The 19,231-nt window shown below is 38.7% G+C and overlaps 1 protein-coding gene across 1 annotated transcript in view; it reads right to left on the minus strand.

The window, feature by feature from the left end:
* Window positions 1-1,080: 1,080 nt before the first annotated feature.
* Window positions 1,081-19,231, minus strand: part of LOC115209758 (centrosomal protein of 72 kDa) — a 73,494-nt gene continuing 55,343 nt past the window's right edge. Inside the window, exons 12-15 of the mRNA XM_029778271.2 lie at window positions 10,736-10,905; window positions 9,212-9,341; window positions 4,087-4,201; window positions 1,081-1,982 (exon numbers count right to left, since the gene is read on the minus strand). Of these exons, the coding sequence (XP_029634131.1) occupies window positions 1,715-1,982; window positions 4,087-4,201; window positions 9,212-9,341; window positions 10,736-10,905 (683 nt within the window). The 3' untranslated portion in view covers window positions 1,081-1,714. The remainder of the gene's footprint in view (window positions 1,983-4,086; window positions 4,202-9,211; window positions 9,342-10,735; window positions 10,906-19,231) is intronic.

A 19,231-nucleotide genomic window follows, 5' to 3' on the forward strand; every position in this document is an offset into this window, starting at 1 on the left:
TATATATATATATCCGATATACATAATCACAGTTCCATTATATATAAATCACTTCAGGGTCCTTGGTTCAGAAAGATGAAATTCCATGTGAAAGGACAGCTGGATTGTAAAAATTAATTCAAATGTTAGTGTTATGAGTGTGATTATATATATTGGAGAAAAAAAATATATACATATATTTTCTGTAGAAGAGCATAGGCTCGAAACATAAAAGACTTTTTCAATTCCTGAGCGTTATACTAATACATCTGTTTGTTTTCTACACCACCTGCCTTTGTCTTTTGTTTTTTTCGTGAATTCTCCCTATATATGTATGTATGTATGTATGTATGTATGTAAGTCGAAACAATTTGTTGGCCTTTTATGGTTGTTATAATTATTCATATAATATTATGTTATGTTATATATCATATTCATAGTATTTAATGTAATATTGTAATATAAATAAATTACTGGATTGTCAATATTATATCTCTATACTTTATCTTTGTAATTGCATTATACCAATATTTATATGGTATCCAACTGAAGTACCAGTGAATTGGATGTTTAACACACCCCTTTGAAGGGTCTCTTTTCCTCAGTTTGTTACTTTATATATCATCATCATCATCATCATCATCATCGTTTAGCGTCCGCTTTCCATGCTAGCATGGGTTGGACGGTTCAACTGGGGTCTGGGAAGCCAGAAGGCTGCACCAGGCCCAGTTTGATCTGGCAATGTTTCTACGGCTGGATGCCCTTCCTAACGCCAACCACTCCATATATATATATATATAGATGAGAGACAAATATTCTCTGTATAGAAGATACTTTGTCGTTCTCAAGAGATTTAAACTTGAACAGGTAGAGAAGTAAATGTAAGGATAGGCAAGTTAGGCAGGTTGCTATACAAAAAATATTCTTTTCTACTCTAGGCACAAGGCCTGAAATTTTGGGGTAGAGGCTAGTCGATTAGATCAACCCCAGTATGCAACTGGTACTTAATTTATTGACCCTGAAAGGATGAAAGGCAAAGTCGACCTTGATGGAGTTCAGAACGTAAAGACAGACAAAATACCACTAAGCATTTTGCCCGGCATGCTAACATTTCTGCCAGAAAAATATTAAATACATTTAATACAAAAAAATGTACATATGCTTACATATAAAAAGGTCTGACTTACAAAGAATAGAAGTGTTATCAGGAATTAAAGGGGTCGAGTAAGGGTTTTACAGGTTTTACCCCTTTAATTCCTGAAATTTCTACTCTGTGTAAGTTGGACCGTTTTATATGTAAACATATGAACATTTTTTATATTAAGTGTATTTAATATTTTTGTATACCAACTTGCCTGACTTACATCTACTCATATATATATATATATATATATATATATATCATCATTTAGCATCTGCTTTCCATGTTGGCATGGATTGGACGGTTTGACAGGAACTGGTAAGCTAGGGAGCTGCACTAGGCCCCCATCTGATTTGGCATGGTTTTATTGGCTGGATGCCCTTCCTAATGCCAGATAAATATATATATATGCACATATACGCAGCGCTATGCGTGTGGCAAGTTTTCTATTGGAACAGAACAGTTGATAACTGGAAAGAATAAAACACACAGCCTTATTTCATATAAAAATACACATACATTGTAACACTTGCACCCATCCACACCCACATACACACACACACATGCACAAACACACACAAAGCACAGAGACTGTCACTGGTCAGAGGAGATCTTTTCTGAAAAAAGAGATTCCTTTTCATCACTGTCATAGAGTTTAGCTGTAGACTGGGCCATATTCTCGGCTACCAAAGAGAAAGGAATGCCTGCTTCGGTTGATGCATGATCTGAGACTGAATCCAAGGCAGATATAGTTTGGCGCAGTTGTTCATAGTTCCACTGCATCTGTTGGACTTCTCCCTGGTGGCGTTGCTTATTTTCTTCAACTTCTTGTAGAAGATGATTATTGGTTTGAATCAGGGACCTGTAAATATATCATAGAAAACATATAAGTAATACCCCAGTAGTATATGTATGTATATTTCCATATATATATATATATATATATATATATATGTATGTATGTATATAAGTCAAAACAATTTGTTGGCCTTTTATGGTTTTTATAATTATTTATATAATATTATGTTATGTTATATATTATATTCATAGTATTTAATGTAATATTTTAATATAAATAAATTATTGGATTGAAGCATTCGCCACCATAACCTTGTTTAGGCTTAGCAGCCCTTCCTGTTTGTTTTCACTGTCCTGTTTGTGTTATAAATTTTGACCCTCCACAAAATCCCAAATTTTATTTAATTTGCTTTGCGGGAGCAACTGTTTTATCGGAAGCGTATATTGTTGTTAAGTGGTCAAAATACAAGAGTAGAAAAACAGCCAACAACTGATGAAGGGTTGTTCTTTGTGTTGTTTGTCTTGTTTTCCATTTGTGTTCATATTCCATGTACTCGTACTTCAAATTTTTTCTTGTGCACATTTTGTAATGTCTTGTGCCCACATATGCACATTATATATATATATACATATAGATGTAAGTATGTTCATATACGTATATATATATATATATATATATATATACCTATATATGTATGTGTATATAGTTTATATTATATATATATATATATAGTTTAATAGAGTTAGCAGTCGGAATAACCATCTAAGGTATAAGAGTATCCATTTTTACTACCAATATAAATTACCTATGTTAACCCTGGGCATACATATGCAAGCATATTATGCTCCTAGGATACAGGCAATAAAATAAACAAGAGTTTATGAGGAATCAAGTTTAAATTAAGCAGAAAATGGAAAAAATTCTTGATCAACAAACAAATTGACTATCAAGAATTATTATTTTTTAATACAAAACTTTATCACTTCTAACAGCCATTTCTGCGTCCAACATTCCTTAATGCTGTCAAAGAAAATGCTGAGAATAATATTCATTATATTCTATAGCACATCCAATGTGGTATATGAAGAATATTATTCTCAGAATTTTTTTTGACAGCATTGAGGGATATTGGAAGCAGAAATGGCTGTTAGAAGTGATAAAGTGTTGTATTAAAAAATAATAATTGATGGTAGTCAATTCATTTGTTATCAAGAATTTTATCCATTTTCTGCTTAATTTAAATGTATGTATATATATATATATATATATACATACATAGTTATAGATTGAGTGGCATAGAAGTATCAGATCATTCCATAAGTAATGTCTGGATCTTAGATATTGAAAACAAGTAATCAAATCTTACATTTTAAAGTAACTTCATTAACAATATTACGTCTATAATCATCTATGACATCTTTCTATCTACTCGAAAGCTTTTTAATTCCATTAGTGAAAAACTGTTTTGGTTTTGAAGAGAAGAACTCTGAAGCTACTTACCACACACTCCTGCGCCTATGGATTTTTTTTTTATTTAACATTTCTTCAAAGGTCAAAATTATCTTTATCTTTTGTTTTTTACTTGTTTCATTCATTAGACTGTGGCCATACTGGAGCACTCCCTTGAAGGGTTTAGTGAAACAAACCAATCCCAGGACTTAATTTTTAAAGTCTGCTACTCATGCTATCAGTCACTTTCACTGAACTGATAAGTTATAGGGACATAAACAAACCAACACCTTTTGTCAAATGGTGGATGGAGGAAAACAAACACAGACACAAAGATGCACATATACATATGTACATGACTGGAAATGAGTGACACCATCTGTATGGTAGTGATGCTCGTTTACAACCATCAGAAGATGTCAAGAAAAGGACACGTGAACATGCACGCACTCACACACATGTGCGCATGCACCATCATGCACACACATTCATATGCACATGCACACATACACACATATACATACACATATATATTATGGGCTTCTACACAGTTTTCATCTACCAAGTCGACTCACAACACTTTGGTCAGCCCGAAGCTACAGTAGAGGACACTTGCCCAAGGTGCCATGCAATAGGTTTGAACCCGAAACCATGTGGTTGGGAAGCAAACAGCTTAACCACATAACCATGTATAAAAGAATTAATACAAAGTCCTTACTTGTGACTTTCTTGAAGCATGTCTGCCAGAGTCTGTATCTGATAATACTGTTCCAATTTGGATTCTAACAATTCAACATCTTTCTTCAGCTGAAGATTTTGGTCTTTCAGTTCTTCTGAATAAAATGAACAAAAAAAAATGTAAAAATTATTTTTAAAAATGGAGAAAAAAGTATAAACAAATATTATTATTGTTATCATTAGCAGCAGCAACAGTGGGAGCAGGAACAGAAGTGGGGACAGTAGCAGCATTTAACCCCGTTGTTCCCATATTTCTGTTGAGATGTTCTGTGTTTCTTTCAATTAATTTTAAATATAACAAAGAATTTAGTAATCACTAGTGTTAGGAACATGAATTGTGACTAAGGTTTGGTAGAAGATTTTAATTCAAAACTTATGGAAACAAAACATTTGTATTACAGAGCCAGAAGCAGTTTCAGCTGGGTTGGTATCAAAAGAGTTAAGAATTGTTTTCTACGTTGGCATGGATTGGACAGCTTGACAGAAACTACAGGACTGTACTGAGGTCCAATGTCAGCTATGGCGTGATTCTTCTATGTCTGGATGCCTTTCTTAACTCCAGCCACTTTACAGAGTGTTCTGCGTGCTTTTCTTCATGACACTGGCACTAATGAAGTGGCCTAGTAACTTGCAAGGCAAGAAAAGAAAAGGAAAAAGGCCCCTTGACTGAGTGGACGGTGTATTTGTGCCTCTAAGACAAAGAAGGGGAGTGAGGAATATCCCCCCACCTCCCTTTTAAAGATGGTAGACTGTAATTTTAGTGACTTGGTTGTAATTTCTAGCAGGCTAATCAACCACAAACAGGTTCTCTTACTGGCTTGAGGATACAGGTGTTGACTGACTTTGTGTCAAAGAACAGAATGCCATAAAGAATATTTAAAGTTCCAGCTCTGTGCCAATTCCACAGCATTAATATCAAATTGTGGATGTGACTGTGTGGTCTTGGGTTTGATCCCACTGCATGGCACTTTGGATATCTTCTACAATAGTCATGGATTGACCAAAGCCTTGTGTGTAGGTTTGATAGATGGAAACTGAAAGAAGCCTATTATATATGTGTTTAGTCATCCATCCATTCATCCATCCATATATACATACATCAATCCATCAATACATACATACATACATGCATACATACATACATACATAGTTTGTTTTTGTATTTGGTTTGCAAGATATTTGATGTAAATTCATGTGTTGAAGCAAGTCTTGGGTGGGTCATTATGTCAATAACAGTAAACACACACACACTGGTTCAATATCACTTCTTTAATGTTAGTCAATCGGTTAAACATCTAACTCGTTAACTAAGTAACTAATTGAGCATTTCTTTAATGTATTGGTTAAACAATCAATTAGTTGTTTGTTCATCAAAGTCCTTCCATCATTATTCATGACCTTCTCAATGACTCACTTTCTCTCTACAAGGTCTGCTGTGAGTCTGTCCAAGAACTGGTCTCATGCCTGTACGTGTATATGGAGATGTGTTTACTTAGAAGATAAGCTAAGGGTGAGATCAAATGAAGAGTGTATGTGCATGCAGGTGTGTGTGAGTGTGCAAGTATGATTATGTGTGTATGTGGGTGTATGCACACATGTAGAAGCACACACAAACACACACACATGCTTACCTCCACTTGTAAACAAACACACATCTATATACATACACACTCTCACGCCATAGTACCACAGAGTGGGACTGAACCCACCACCACCTCCAAACCATGTGGTTATGAAGCAAACATTTTTATTACTTGTGTGTGTGTGTGTGGTGTGTGTGTGTGTGTGTGTGTGCATGCGGGTGTGTGTGTGTCTCTCTCTCTGTGTCCCTTTGTCTCAGGATTGCATGATGGTTGTAAATAAGCACCACCATCCATACAGGTGATGTTGTTGGCTTCAAGTCTTCTGTGAAAAACATGTCTGATCACAATGAAATATTCCTTTGTTTGGAAAGGGGTGAGAGTTGGTGACAGGAAAGGCACCCGGCTGCAGAAAATCTGCCTCAACAAATTCTGTCTGATCCATACAAGCATAGAAAAGTGGATAGTGAAATGATGATAATGATGGTGACTGTCAAAGCAGAAGTCATAAAGAAACTGTGATATTTAATGAACACAGTATGACGAAGATATACGAGGTTAAAAGATATAAATAAACTTCAACTTGTTAGAACAAGACAATTTACAAGACAAACATAGAAACGAAGAAACTTAACAAAGGCCATTATGGAATATGAGAATTTGAAGAGATTAAACACAATTGTTTTCTTTTTAAGAACTTAAATCTGAATTGAATGGTAAAACCGTGGCAAAAGTAATAAACACAGAGGTGTGATGGTGGTGGTGTTTGTGCTGATGGTGGTGTTTGTGGTGGTGGTGGTGTTTGTGGTGGTGGTGGTGGTGGTGTTTGTGACGGTGGTGGTGTTTGTGACAGTGGTGGTGTTTGTGGTGATGTTTGTGCTGGTAGTGGTGGTGTTTGTGACGGTGGTGGTGTTTGTGCTGGTGTTGGTGTTTGTTGTGATGCTTGTGGTGGTGGTGTTTGTGCTGGTGGTGATGTTTGTTGTGATGTTTGTGGTGGTGGTGGTGTTTGTGATGGTGGTGGTGCTTGTGCTGGTGGTGGTGTTTGTGCTGGTGGTGGTGCTTGTAGCAGTAGTAATACTGATGGTAATATTGAGAGTGGTGGTGGTGGTGGTTATAAAATAATACACAAACTGAATGGTGGAAATATAAGAAAAGCTATTTATACAATAAACACAATAGGGACTGCCTGCTACAATAGAAGACATGTTTAATGACAAGGTAGCAAAGGGTCTGTTAGAAATAGCAGCAAAACCCCTTCAAACCCTGCCTTACCAAATTAGAGAAAGAAAATACATGAGAAAGTGTAGCCCTACATAAACTGTGTCTGAAGAGAAAAGACAGAGTGGCCATGGCTGGATTGTCTTTAACTCTAAGTCTACGTGGTGAGGGTAGAGTTTTGTCTACACAGCAACATATGTTGATATCAGTGAAGATATTTTGACCTTTTAACTTTTACTTGTTTCAGTCATTAGAGTGCAACCAGGCTGGGGCAGCACCTTGAAGAACTTTAGTTGAATGAAACTCAGGACTTACCATTTTTTAAAAGCCAGGTACTTATTCTATCGGTCACTTTTGTCAAACCACTAAGTTACAGGGACATAAACACACCAATGCCAGTTGTCATGAGGTGGTGGGAGACAAATACTGACACAAAGACACACACACACATCATCTAGTTTTTTAAATCTGGGATTTGTCCCCGTTAATGGGTGTGGCTAGATCTACCTCAATGCCATAGCAACTGAGGTAGGCAGGTGCAGCCCACCCCAACCTTTGGGCTGGCCGGTGCCCATTCTCCTTTTGGAACTGGATTTTCTATGGGGAGAATGCTTATTCCCAACCTCAGTTTCTAGACATGAGTGGTCCCGAGACCAAGGCCTCTACCATGATTTTTAAGAAATGTGGTAGAAAACTTGCTCAGGAAGGCAGGGACACTACTCCCTGAGACCCCTTTCGGAGTCCCCCTACCTATATATATATATATATATATATATATATATATATATATATACACATGCAAAAGGCTTCTTTCAGTCTCCGTCAACCAAATTCACTAACAAGGCCTTGGTTGGCCCAAGGCTACATTTGGCCTGAGGCTCTTGCTCAATGTGCCCTGCTGTGGGACTGAACTCAGAACCATCCAGTTGGGAAGCAAGCTTCTTACCATACAGCCATGCCTCTGCCTTATGATTTTTTTACTTTTTTAAGCCTGGTACTTATTCTATCAGTTTCTTATGCTGAACTGCTAAGTTATCAAGTAGTTGTGGGTGGAGGACAAAACAGACCCAGGCATGACAATAGGTGCAAGTATGGCTGTGTGATAAGAAGTCTGCTTTCCAACTACATGGTTCCAGGTTCAGATCTACTGTGTGGAAGGAGACTGAGAGAAGCCTGTTGTGTATGTGTATAGTCATGGCCGATGCCAGTGCCATCTGGCTGGCACTCATTCTGGTGGCATGTAAAAAGCACCATTCAAGCGTTGGGCCTCGTGGAGGCAGTGACAGGTGACCAAGACCCTTGGCAATATACTCTGCTTGTGTTGACCTGTCAAGCCAAGTGAGACCGTAGTCATGGCTGATGCTGGTGTCAGGTCAGTGGCACCCATGCCTGTGGCACGTAAAAAGCATCCACTACTCTCTCAGAGTGGTTGGCATTAGGAAGGGCATCAAGCCATAGAAACCTTGCTAAACCTTATCAGAACCTGGTGCAGCTTACCAGTTTTCAGTCAAACCATTCGACCCATGACAGCATGGAAAGCAGACGTTAAATGATGATGATATTGATACACACACACACACACACAAGCATCAAGAACAGCAGATGGCTGTAGGAAACCTGCCTCTACAATTTCCACTTGACCCATGCAAGCATGGAAAAATAGATGTTAAATAATGGTGATGATCATGAACATATGCATGTTGTGTTATGTCAAATGAATGAGAAAGTAGTGCTCAATACATGTAGTAGAAGATATGGTTTCTTTTTACAGAAACTGAAGCTAATCATCATCATCATCATTTAAAGTCCATCTCCCACTGTTGGCATGGGTCGGATGTTTTGACAAGGAGCTGGTAAGTCAGAGGGCGACACCAGGCTCCGGTTGTCATGGTTTCTTCAGTTGAATGCCCTACCTAATGCTAATCCCTTTACAGATTGTTGTCATCATCATCATCATCATTTAACATCCACCTTCCATGCTGGCATGGGTGGAATGGTTTGATAGGAGCCAGCCAGGCAGAAGCCTACACCATCCTTCTGTGACTGTTTCAGCAGGATTTTTACAGCTAGATACCTGTCCTAACACCAACCACTCAGCAGAGTGGACTGAGTGCTTTTTACATGGTGCCAGCACAGGATGTGGTATCAAAACACATGGTGTTTAAACATGGTATTGGTGCAGGCATGGCTTGCTTTGTAATCGCATGTCCACCAAACAGTGGTAGAAGTAAGAGAAGGAAGAGTGAGATCATGAACGAGTAGTATGTTAGTTTATAAGATTAAAGACTAAAGAATAAACCACTGAACTGCATTGAGTTGTGTCAGCAGGAAATTCTTCAGTTCCTGACTTAGACTTCTTGATCAATAACCATTGTAGATCCTCTCTCAGTTTCTTGTTTTCTTCCAGACATTGCTCCAATTGAGTTTTCAGACAAACCTACACAACAAAAAGAAAATCAAAACTGACGTTAAACAGACATTTAACTCTAAAGGAATAATTAAAGAAAATTGAAAAAGAAATTGTACTAGAGTTTAGACAAGGGTCAGTAAAATGGCCAATATTGATCCCTCATCTAGCAATCCTAGGTGTTGTTAAACAACAGAAACAATTTTGAGCATTAACCCTTTCATTACTGTATTTATTTTGAGATGCTCTGTGTTTCTTTCAATTAATTTTAAATATAACAAAGAATTTAGCAAAATCACTTGGTTATCATTAAGCTTATGTTAGGAACATAAATTGTAACTAAGGTTTGGTGGAAGATTTTTAATTCAAAATTTATGAAAACAAGACATTTGTACTACAGAGCCAGAGGCAGTTTCAGCTAGGTTGGTAATGAAAGAGTTAAAGTAATGATTTGTTAACCCTTTCATTACGGTATTTATTTTGAGATGCTTTGTGTTTCTTTCAATTGATTTTAAATATAATAAACAATTTAGTAAAATAATTTGTTTTTCATTAAGCTAGTGTTAGGAACATAAATTGTGACTAAGGTTTGGTGGAAGATTTAAATTCAAGACTTATGAAAACAAGACATTTGTACTACAGAGTCAGAGGCTGTTTCAGCTGGGTTGGTATCGAAAGGGTTAAGGGTGCTGAATTATTGATGAACAGAATCTGGAAGAGTGTGGGTGATTCAAGGCTAAAACTTACTAATTTCCAGGCAAATATCAATGTTATAATTAGTATTCACCAAACATACTTTGCATTAAATATTCCGATTATGTGGCTGAATTTTCATCATCATCGTCATCATTTAACATCCGTCACCATGTCACTCACAAACGCTGACCACATCTGATGGTCAGCTGCAGTCAAAGCTGTAAAGTAATGTTTTTGCTTATTGCCTGAAAGTCCAGCTTGCAAGTTTGGCAAATGCCCCACCAGGAGAGCAAGCATGATGTTTAACGGGAACCCCGTTGCTGTAGTCGTCCTTCACTGTTGTGGTGTAGAGTTCATGGATTAGTGTAATCCATAGCAGCTTATCTTGACGTCAACTGTTGACCATCACAGAGGATATGCTGACCAAATCACCACTGAGCATCCAGCATGGATTTGAAGTGAGTGCAGACTTGTAAGCAGAGGTCAGCATTACCAGGTGCCAGTGGATGCCACTGTGGGTAGGAGTAGCTGGGGTAGTGATGGGGGTAGCAGAGTAAACCCTCAAGGGACAAGAATGTAAGTATGAGAGAGAATATGGACAGTGGATCGGTGGTGGAGAGTAGCCAATGATGGGAGTCAGAGGTAAATGTAGGGTGGAAGTGTAGCCTGATGGGACATGAAAGAAATAATTCTGATGACATTTCGTATTTCTAAAGAAATGATTTTACCACGTCAGGGTGTGTTGTTTGAATAGGTCTACTTTCTTGACTTCTTTCAGCAGTTCTTGCTTTGTCTGGTGCACTGGATTTACCAACAAGGTTTGATGAAAACTGAGGATGCATTACAGATTCTTTATCACACTGAGCCATGTGTTTCTCTATCAAATTCTTTGCTATGGCTGAAATAATCAGAAATAAACACATTAGTTTCAAGTACTAAATGATTAAATAAATGCGGCTAAAGGGAGATTTGCCTGCTATTTCAAGGGGTCTAATTAAGCATGGGGAGACAACACATGGCTGCTGTTCTGGGAAAGAAAGATTATGAATATTGGTTTGTGCAGGGAACGGAAAGGATTGGAGGGCACAAGGGCGATGAGAAGTGATGACATGAGTAGGCCAAGGTGCCGACTCATGTTTTTAAGGCCAGAAAATATTTCAGTCCCCAATAGTTAATGATACTCAATAAGGCTCAAGTGAAACCCACAATGGAGTGCTACTCCTACATCAATGCTGGTGCTACATGTACCAACATCTCAGACTGTATACAGCGAAGGACCATTTAACTTCTAATGGACACACTCCAGCCTCTAGCCCACAAGTATAGTGTCTCCTCTGTCTTTTCTATCATTACTATACTAGCTTCTGCTCCTTGGAGTCAGCTTATCTCATACCTCAGTCAATCAGGCATCCTTTCATCATCCTTGGACTGTCCAATCTCTTCTGTTCTCTGCATTAACCACTATTCGTAATCTTTCTTTTCCAGAACATCAGCTATCTGCGGTCACTACATGGCTCATTGGGTTTCTAGAAATAGCAGGCAAATCTCCCTTCAGTCACTTACTACTTTATTAAATAAAGAAGCAACCCATTGGCCAATGCAGTCCATGATATATTCCAGTCAATACAAGATGGCCATAGCTGGAATGACTTTGATTACAGATCTGTCCAATCAAAATTGACCCAGGTCTTAACAACAATAACAATATCAATAACATCTCAAAAGTGCTCTAAAATCATAAAAAGCTGAAGAGAGGTGTAGGCATGGCTGAGTGGTGAGACGTTTACTTCCCAACCACATGGTTCCAGGTTCAGTCCCACTCTGTGGTACCTTAAGTAAGTGTCCTCTACTATAGCCTTGTGAATGGATTTTGGTAGACAGAAACTGGCTTAGTGATTAGAGCATTCTGCTCATGAGCATAAAGGTCATGAGTTCAATTCCTGGCAACACATTGTGTCCTTGAGCAAGACACTTATTTTACGTTACTCCAGTCCACTCAGCTGGCAAAAACGGGTAGTACCTATATTTCAAAGGGCCAGCTTTGTCACATTCTGTGTCACACTGACTCTCTCTGAGAACTACATTAAGGGTACATGTATCTGTGGAGTGCTCAGCCACTTGCACATTAATTTCATGAGCAAGCTGTTCCATTGATCGGATCAGCTGGGGCCTTCGTCATCATAACCGGTGAATAAACTATCGTCTAAATTATGCAAAAATAAAAATAACACAGACATCACATTTTAACAGATATATTTACTAAAGTTACATAAAAATATCTTGAAATACTAAAGAGTAAATTTATTCAATAAATTGCCATTGGCTTCAATCACAACTTCCAGACGACTTCAGAATCTTCTGCAACTCTTCTGGACAGTCTCCTTGTTTAAGTTGGTGAATGCTACCATAATCCTTGCCTGCAGTTCGTCTTTGATGTTACAAGGAATTTTGTTGGTCTCTCACTCAACTATGCCCCACACATAGTAATCAAGGGGGTTGCAGTCTGGGGAGTTAGGTGGCCAGATATTAGGGGTGATGTGATCACAGAAATTGTCCGACAACCATGACTGTGTACTCCTGCTTGCGTGGCATGGTGGAGAATCCTGTTGCCAGACATAGGGTCTTCCAGTAACCACCCTCTTGACTTAGGGCAGCAGTACCTTCTCCAGGCACTTGATATAGGCCTCCATATTGAGTCTGAGGCTGTGTGGGAAGATGAATCAAGGTATAACATCGCCATCACTAGTGTTCACTCCAAACACCATGATGTTGAATGGATGTTAGAGTTTTATTGGTCTTGGTACATGTTTGGGGGACATGGCAAACACTCAGATTGACACCCAAACACTCTGAAATGTTTGTATTGGAGTTTTTGGCATGAATGCCAAGCAGTGCAGCATGTTATTTCCAAATTTCTGGCAGAGAGAATTGTGTCGTGGTGCTGCTTTTCTCACAAATGATGCCCAACTTACCCTACTATACTGTGTAGTCAACAAAATCAAAAACAAACATGTACATGCATGAAATTAAAAATATAAAATGGCAACAATTTACCCATCGCACCCTGTATATATTGATGTGCATGTGTCTTTGTATCTGTGTTTATCTCCCCTCACTGCTTGACAACTGGTGTTGGTGTGTTTACATCCCTTTTACTTAGCAATTCATTAAAACAAAACCAATAGAATAAGAACCAGGTTTAAAATAAAATCAAGTACTAGAGATCAGTCCATTAGACTAAAAGTTCAAGGCGGTGCCCCAGCACGGCCAAACCCTAATGAGTGCCACAAATAAAAAATAAAAGATTAACAATCAAGTTTATACATCAAAGAAATAAGGAAGAGAAATTGTTTTTTCTCTTGAGAGGAGATAGAATAATAATTAGACTGTCTATTAATAAATATGTTGGGATTAAAAATATATTTATGACTTCTTTCCTGATGAAATATTTCTGTCAGCTAATTCATATGACACACAAACACACAGAAGTTGTTTTGTAGGTATATCCTCACTGATTCATGTCATTGATATATTAACAAGTATAACTGTTACATATTTATTTACTGTGTGGTGTCTATGAATGGAGGTGATGTGGACTCCTTGCAAAACCCTGCAGGCAAGGTAAACCTCACCACCTGTCTAGGAGGGGGGGTGTCAACACTGAATAAAAGCTGATGTAGGGTAGGGAAAACTCTTGAGTTCTACTTCAGACAGTCCCTCTCTCTCTCTCTCTCTCTCTCTCTCTCTTTCTCTCTCTCTCTCTCTCATGCCTGTAACACGATAAAATGAATCACCCGGTCATGGCTGAAAAAATATGAGAAAAATATGAGACATGCAGTTTTCTCTATACCAGCTTCGGCTAGTAGAGAGAAAACAGAGGAGGGGGAGGGTTGGCAGAGGAGGAATAGGATGGGGAAGAGGAGAAGGCAGAAGTAGAATAGGATGGAGGGGAGGGGGTTACCTTCACAGGTAACTCTATCAAATTTTAGGGAGTATATATTATTACAAAACTGATTACAATAAATCTGCCAAGTACAAAGATAAATATCAAAATGAACAATAATAATAATGATAATAACAACAACAACAGCAACAGCAATAAGGAGGAAATATCTACACTGGATAAAAGGACAAAAAAGTTGATGACACTGCATGGGGCACCACATCCTAAAGCAAACGTAAACAGACTGTATACGAAAAGAAAGAATGGTGGCAGAAGACTAATTAGTATAGACCATTGTATAAAGAGTGAAAGGAGAACACTTGCCGAGTATCTGATAAATAGTGATGAAGCTCTGCTACAATATACTGTGAAAGATATGGGTGTAAATGCAGATGAAATGAAGGGCAAGGAAGAGTTTAACCAAAGAGCTGAGGAGAAGAGAAAAGAAGATCTTCTTGAAATGAAAATGCATGGACAGTTTGAAAGGAATACACAAGACGTTAAGGATAATACAGCATCATGGGCATGGCTTGAGTGAGGTGATTTGAAGCGTACCACCGAAAGCCTGATCATTGCTGCACAAGACCAGGCTATTGTTACCAATTCAGTGAAGTATAACATCTATAAAACTTCTGACACCCAGAAATTCAGATTCTGTGGAAAGAGTGTGGAAAATACGACCCACTTGGTAAGCAGATGTGAGAGCCTTGCACAAAATGAATACAAGCGCTGCCACGATAAAGTGTGTGTGTATCTTCATTGGCTCTTATGCCGTAAATACCAATATGAAGTAACAGAGAACTGGTATGAGCATGTACCAAGTAAAGTTATGCAGGAGGATGGAAAAGTAACGATATTCTGGGATTATGATTTTCAGACGGATCATGTAAGCAAACACCGTTGGCCGGATCTTGTCATATTGAATAAGAGAGACAAATACTGTCAGATCATTGATGTAGCCATACCAAATGACATGAATGTTGTGAGTAAAGAGGTGAAAAAAATCCCCAAGTACTCCGAATTGAAAGTGGAAATGGCAAGACTGTATGGAATGCGAGAGGGTAATGTAAAAGTGATAACAGTGGCAATCGGAGCGTTGGGCTCAATCCCATTGAAACTTCAAGACTTCTTAAGGCTACTGAAAATCCCATGCAAGATTGATGCCTTACAAAAAGCAGCCATATTGGACACAGTGCACGTCTTAAGGAAAGTATTATCTGTCTGAGGTCCTCGTTGTGACTTGACAGATGACTAAAGACTCTGGTGCATTTTTACCTACACTGTATTATGAAGGAATAATAATAAAGAAAAATGAGCTCAAAATCAATTAAGCCAGACTGTAGCAAGGATATGCTTGAAGATCAGAGCAAAACCATACACATTTGAGAAATGGGTTGGCAGAACACTCTCCCCCACCCTATTTTCTGCACATCAAAAAAATAGAGGGAATGTATTTACATTCTTCATCATCATCATTTAATGTCTGTTGTCCATGCTGGCATGGTTTGGATGGTTTGACAAGGATGGCATGCTGGAAGGCTGAACCAGACTCCAATCTGATTTGGCATGGTTTCCTACAGCTTGATGCCCTTCATATTGCCAACCACTCTGAGAGCATAATGGGTGCTTTTACTTGCCACTGGCACAGGTGCCATTTGCATGACACCGGGGTGCAATTACATGCCACCGGCATGGATGCCAATTTGCATGAAGCCGGTATCTGCCACAACTATGGTTTTGCTTGGCTTGATGGGTCTTCTCAAGCATGATATAATGGTCATGGTCATTGACTTCATGAGGCCCAACACTCGAGAGGAACTCAGCCACCTTGCCTTGTAGATTATAATTTCATTATCAGGAAAATGAATTAAGAATTAATCTCTGAAAGTTAATTTAGAGGGAAGGAAATCTGGTCCTTGTTCAATGACAAGGGACAACAACTATAGGCATGTTTCAATCTATTGGACCTCATCAGCACAGTATATAGCCTGTTACTTATGCCAGTGCTACGTAAAAAGCATTCATGTCAGAGCTGCGTAAAATTACCTGTGCTGGTAGCATGTAGAAAACACCCAGTATAATCTGTGCCAAACCAGACAAATGGAGGCTGGACAGCTGCTGTTAAACTGTCCGACCCATACCAGCGTGGAAGACAGACATTAAATGATGTTGATGATGATGATGAGAAAAGAAGATTTGGCCAGTATAATTTGCATAATCAAAAAAATTGGATAAGTTACGGGAAGTAACTCAACTGTCCACTGGTAAGATTAGTTGAGGGTATTTTGCCCTGTTTCAAGCTCATGTCCTCTCGAATATATATCTGGTCTCATTTGATTGGTACCAATCCATATCACTTCACATAATCCTAGTACATTCCTTGAATTAAGTGAGATAAATTCATCTTTGATGTTTTGTGTTTTGCCCTCTTGATGTCTTTTCTACTCTGGGCACAAGGCCCAAAAATTTTGGAGAGGTGGGCAGTCGATTACATTGACCCCAGTACACAACTGGTACTTAATTTATCGAGCCCCAAAAGGATGAAAGGCAAAGTCAACCTTGGCGGAATTTAAACTCAGAACGTAAAGACAGACAAAATATTGCTAAGTATTTTGCCTGGCATGCTAATGTTTCTGCCAGCTCGCTACCTTTAAAATACTCTTTTCTACTTTAGGCATAAGGCCTGAAATTTTGGAGGAGGGGTCCAGTCGGTTAAATTGACCCCAGTACACAACTGGTACTTAATTTATTGACCCCGAAAGGATGAAAGGCAAAGTTGACCTCAGTGGAATTTGAACTCTGAATGTAAAGACAGATGAAATACTGCTGAGCATTTCGTCTGGCGTGCTAACGATTCTGCCAGCTCACCACCTTTGCCCTTTTGATGTTTGATACTATTTTTCCTCAATGTTTGTTTCTTGCAGCCAACAGTTACTTAATCATTTAGCTTTTAAACTGGCCATATGCCCACAGGCATATGGCGCAGTGGTTAAGAGTACAGGCTACTAGTCTCAAGAATGTGAGTTTGATTCCAGGCAGTGACCTAAATAATAATAATAATAATAACACCGAAAAACACCTTAGGAATGAGAACCCAGGTTCGAAATTGCCCCAGGACACCTGATAAAGGCTGGAGGGTATATCAGCCAAAACGTGTTAACAACAAACAAGATCATCATCATCATCATCATCATTATTGTTTAACGTCTGCTTTCCATGCCGGCATGGGACGGACGGTTTGACTGAGGACTGGTGAACCAGAAGGCTGCACTAGTCTCCAATGTGATGTGGTAAAGTTTCTACAGCTGGATGCCCTTCTTAATGCCAACCACTCCGACAGTGTAGTGGGTGCCTTTACATACAACTGGTACAAGGCCTAGTCAGGCGTTACTGGCATTGACCATGCTCAAATGGTGCTTTTTATGTGCCACCTGCACAGGAGCCAGTCTGGCGGCACTGGTAACGACCACGCACAGAGCCAGTAGCAGTGGCATGAGTAACAGGCTATATACTGTGTTGATGAGGTCCAATAGATTGAAACATGTCTATAGTTGTTGTTCCTTGTCATTGAACAAGGACCAGATTTCCTTCCCTCTAAATTAACAGAGCCCTGGAGGACAAATATTCGTCAAATGTAAATAATGTAAATAATGGCCATATCCTGTCCAAATATTCATCATCCTCATCATCGCTTAACGTCCGTTTTCCATGCTAGCATGGGTCTGTTTTATAATTAAAAGATTAAAGATGGTAGCAGTGTGGGGGGGGGGTCATCCCTGCCTCATAATCTCCCTCCCACCAGATGAAGCTCCATCCTTTGAGATTCCATTTGTGTTGCTGCTTGTATTACATAAAATCTGAAGATTCAGAATTTTTCTTGGGAAAAGATACAACAGTAGTTTCCACAGCTATAGGGCCTATTTAACTTTTAGGCAGAGAGAACCTTTCAGGATTGATAAAAATAAGTGTCAGTTAACCAGTAAGGTCAATGTAATCGACTTAGCCTTTCTCTTGAATTTGCTGACCTTGTGGCAAAATTTGAAATTATTATTGTATGTAAGGACAAAACTGTATCGGCCATTTACAGACAATAACAGCAATAATGCTTTTCTAATCTAGGCACAAGGACTGAACTTTTGGGGGAAAGGGGCAGTCGATTAGATCGACCCCACTACACAATTGGTACTTAATTTATCGACCCCGAAAGGATGAAAGGCAAAGTCGACCTCGGCGGGATTTGAACTCAGAATGTAAAGACAGACGAAATACTGCTAAGCATTTCGCCCGGTGTTCTAACGTTTCTGCCAGCTCGCTACCTTTAAAATATTCTTTTCTACTTTAGGCATAAGGCCTGAAATTTTATAGGAGGGGGCCAGTCGGTTAGATTGACCCCAGTACACAACTGGTACTTAATTTATTGACCCCGAAAGGATGAAAGGCAAAGCCGACCTCAGTGGAATTTGAACTCAGAATGTAAAGACAGACAAAATGCTGCTAAGCATTTCGCCCAGCATGCTAACGTTTCTGCCAGCTTGCCGCCTTAACAACAGCAATAATTACATATAGGAAGAGAGATACTGTTTGGATTTTATGGCAAGCTGTTGATAGGGCAATCTGTTGTGCACATGTGGTTATGACGCATATGCCTGGTATACTTTATCAGACAGGTAGTCATGATGAGTATACTGGGCTTCATATATTTTACCCCAGTGTCACTTTGATGGCATGCACTGCTCCCTCACTCAATAATAATAATAATAATACACACACACATATATAGGTAAGTAGGTAGGTAGGTAGGCAGGCAGGCAAGTAGATAGATAGATAGATGACCTCTTGCTAGATAAATCTGGGTCTTTCTATGTGTCTCTCTGTTGTGTTTCTTCCCCCACCTCTCTCTGCTTTAATTCTGTTCTTTCACACACACACCCTATTATACACAATAATAACAATACTCAACTGCTAACTTTCCCAGCACCACCACAACCAACCACACCTATTTTTTTATTTCAACTTTCAATCACAATAAGAAAGAAAATGAATTTTTACAAATTTACACTAAAGAAACCAAAATACTTCATTTAATACAAAAGGAACCAATCAGAAGTTTACCTGTATTTTTATCTATAACACAAGTATGATCTGACTCTTACCAATATTACACACCTTTGTTCTGGACACAATACAACCAACAACTTCTCCAGTATTCTCACACTCCACCATACCTAGCTTGCCATGTCATTCTAATCAATGATGGACCTCGAAAGAGTCACTTTCATTA

Source organism: Octopus sinensis, linkage group LG3 (assembly GCF_006345805.1).
Source record: "Octopus sinensis linkage group LG3, ASM634580v1, whole genome shotgun sequence".
In the NCBI taxonomy this organism is placed as follows: domain Eukaryota; kingdom Metazoa; phylum Mollusca; class Cephalopoda; order Octopoda; family Octopodidae; genus Octopus; species Octopus sinensis.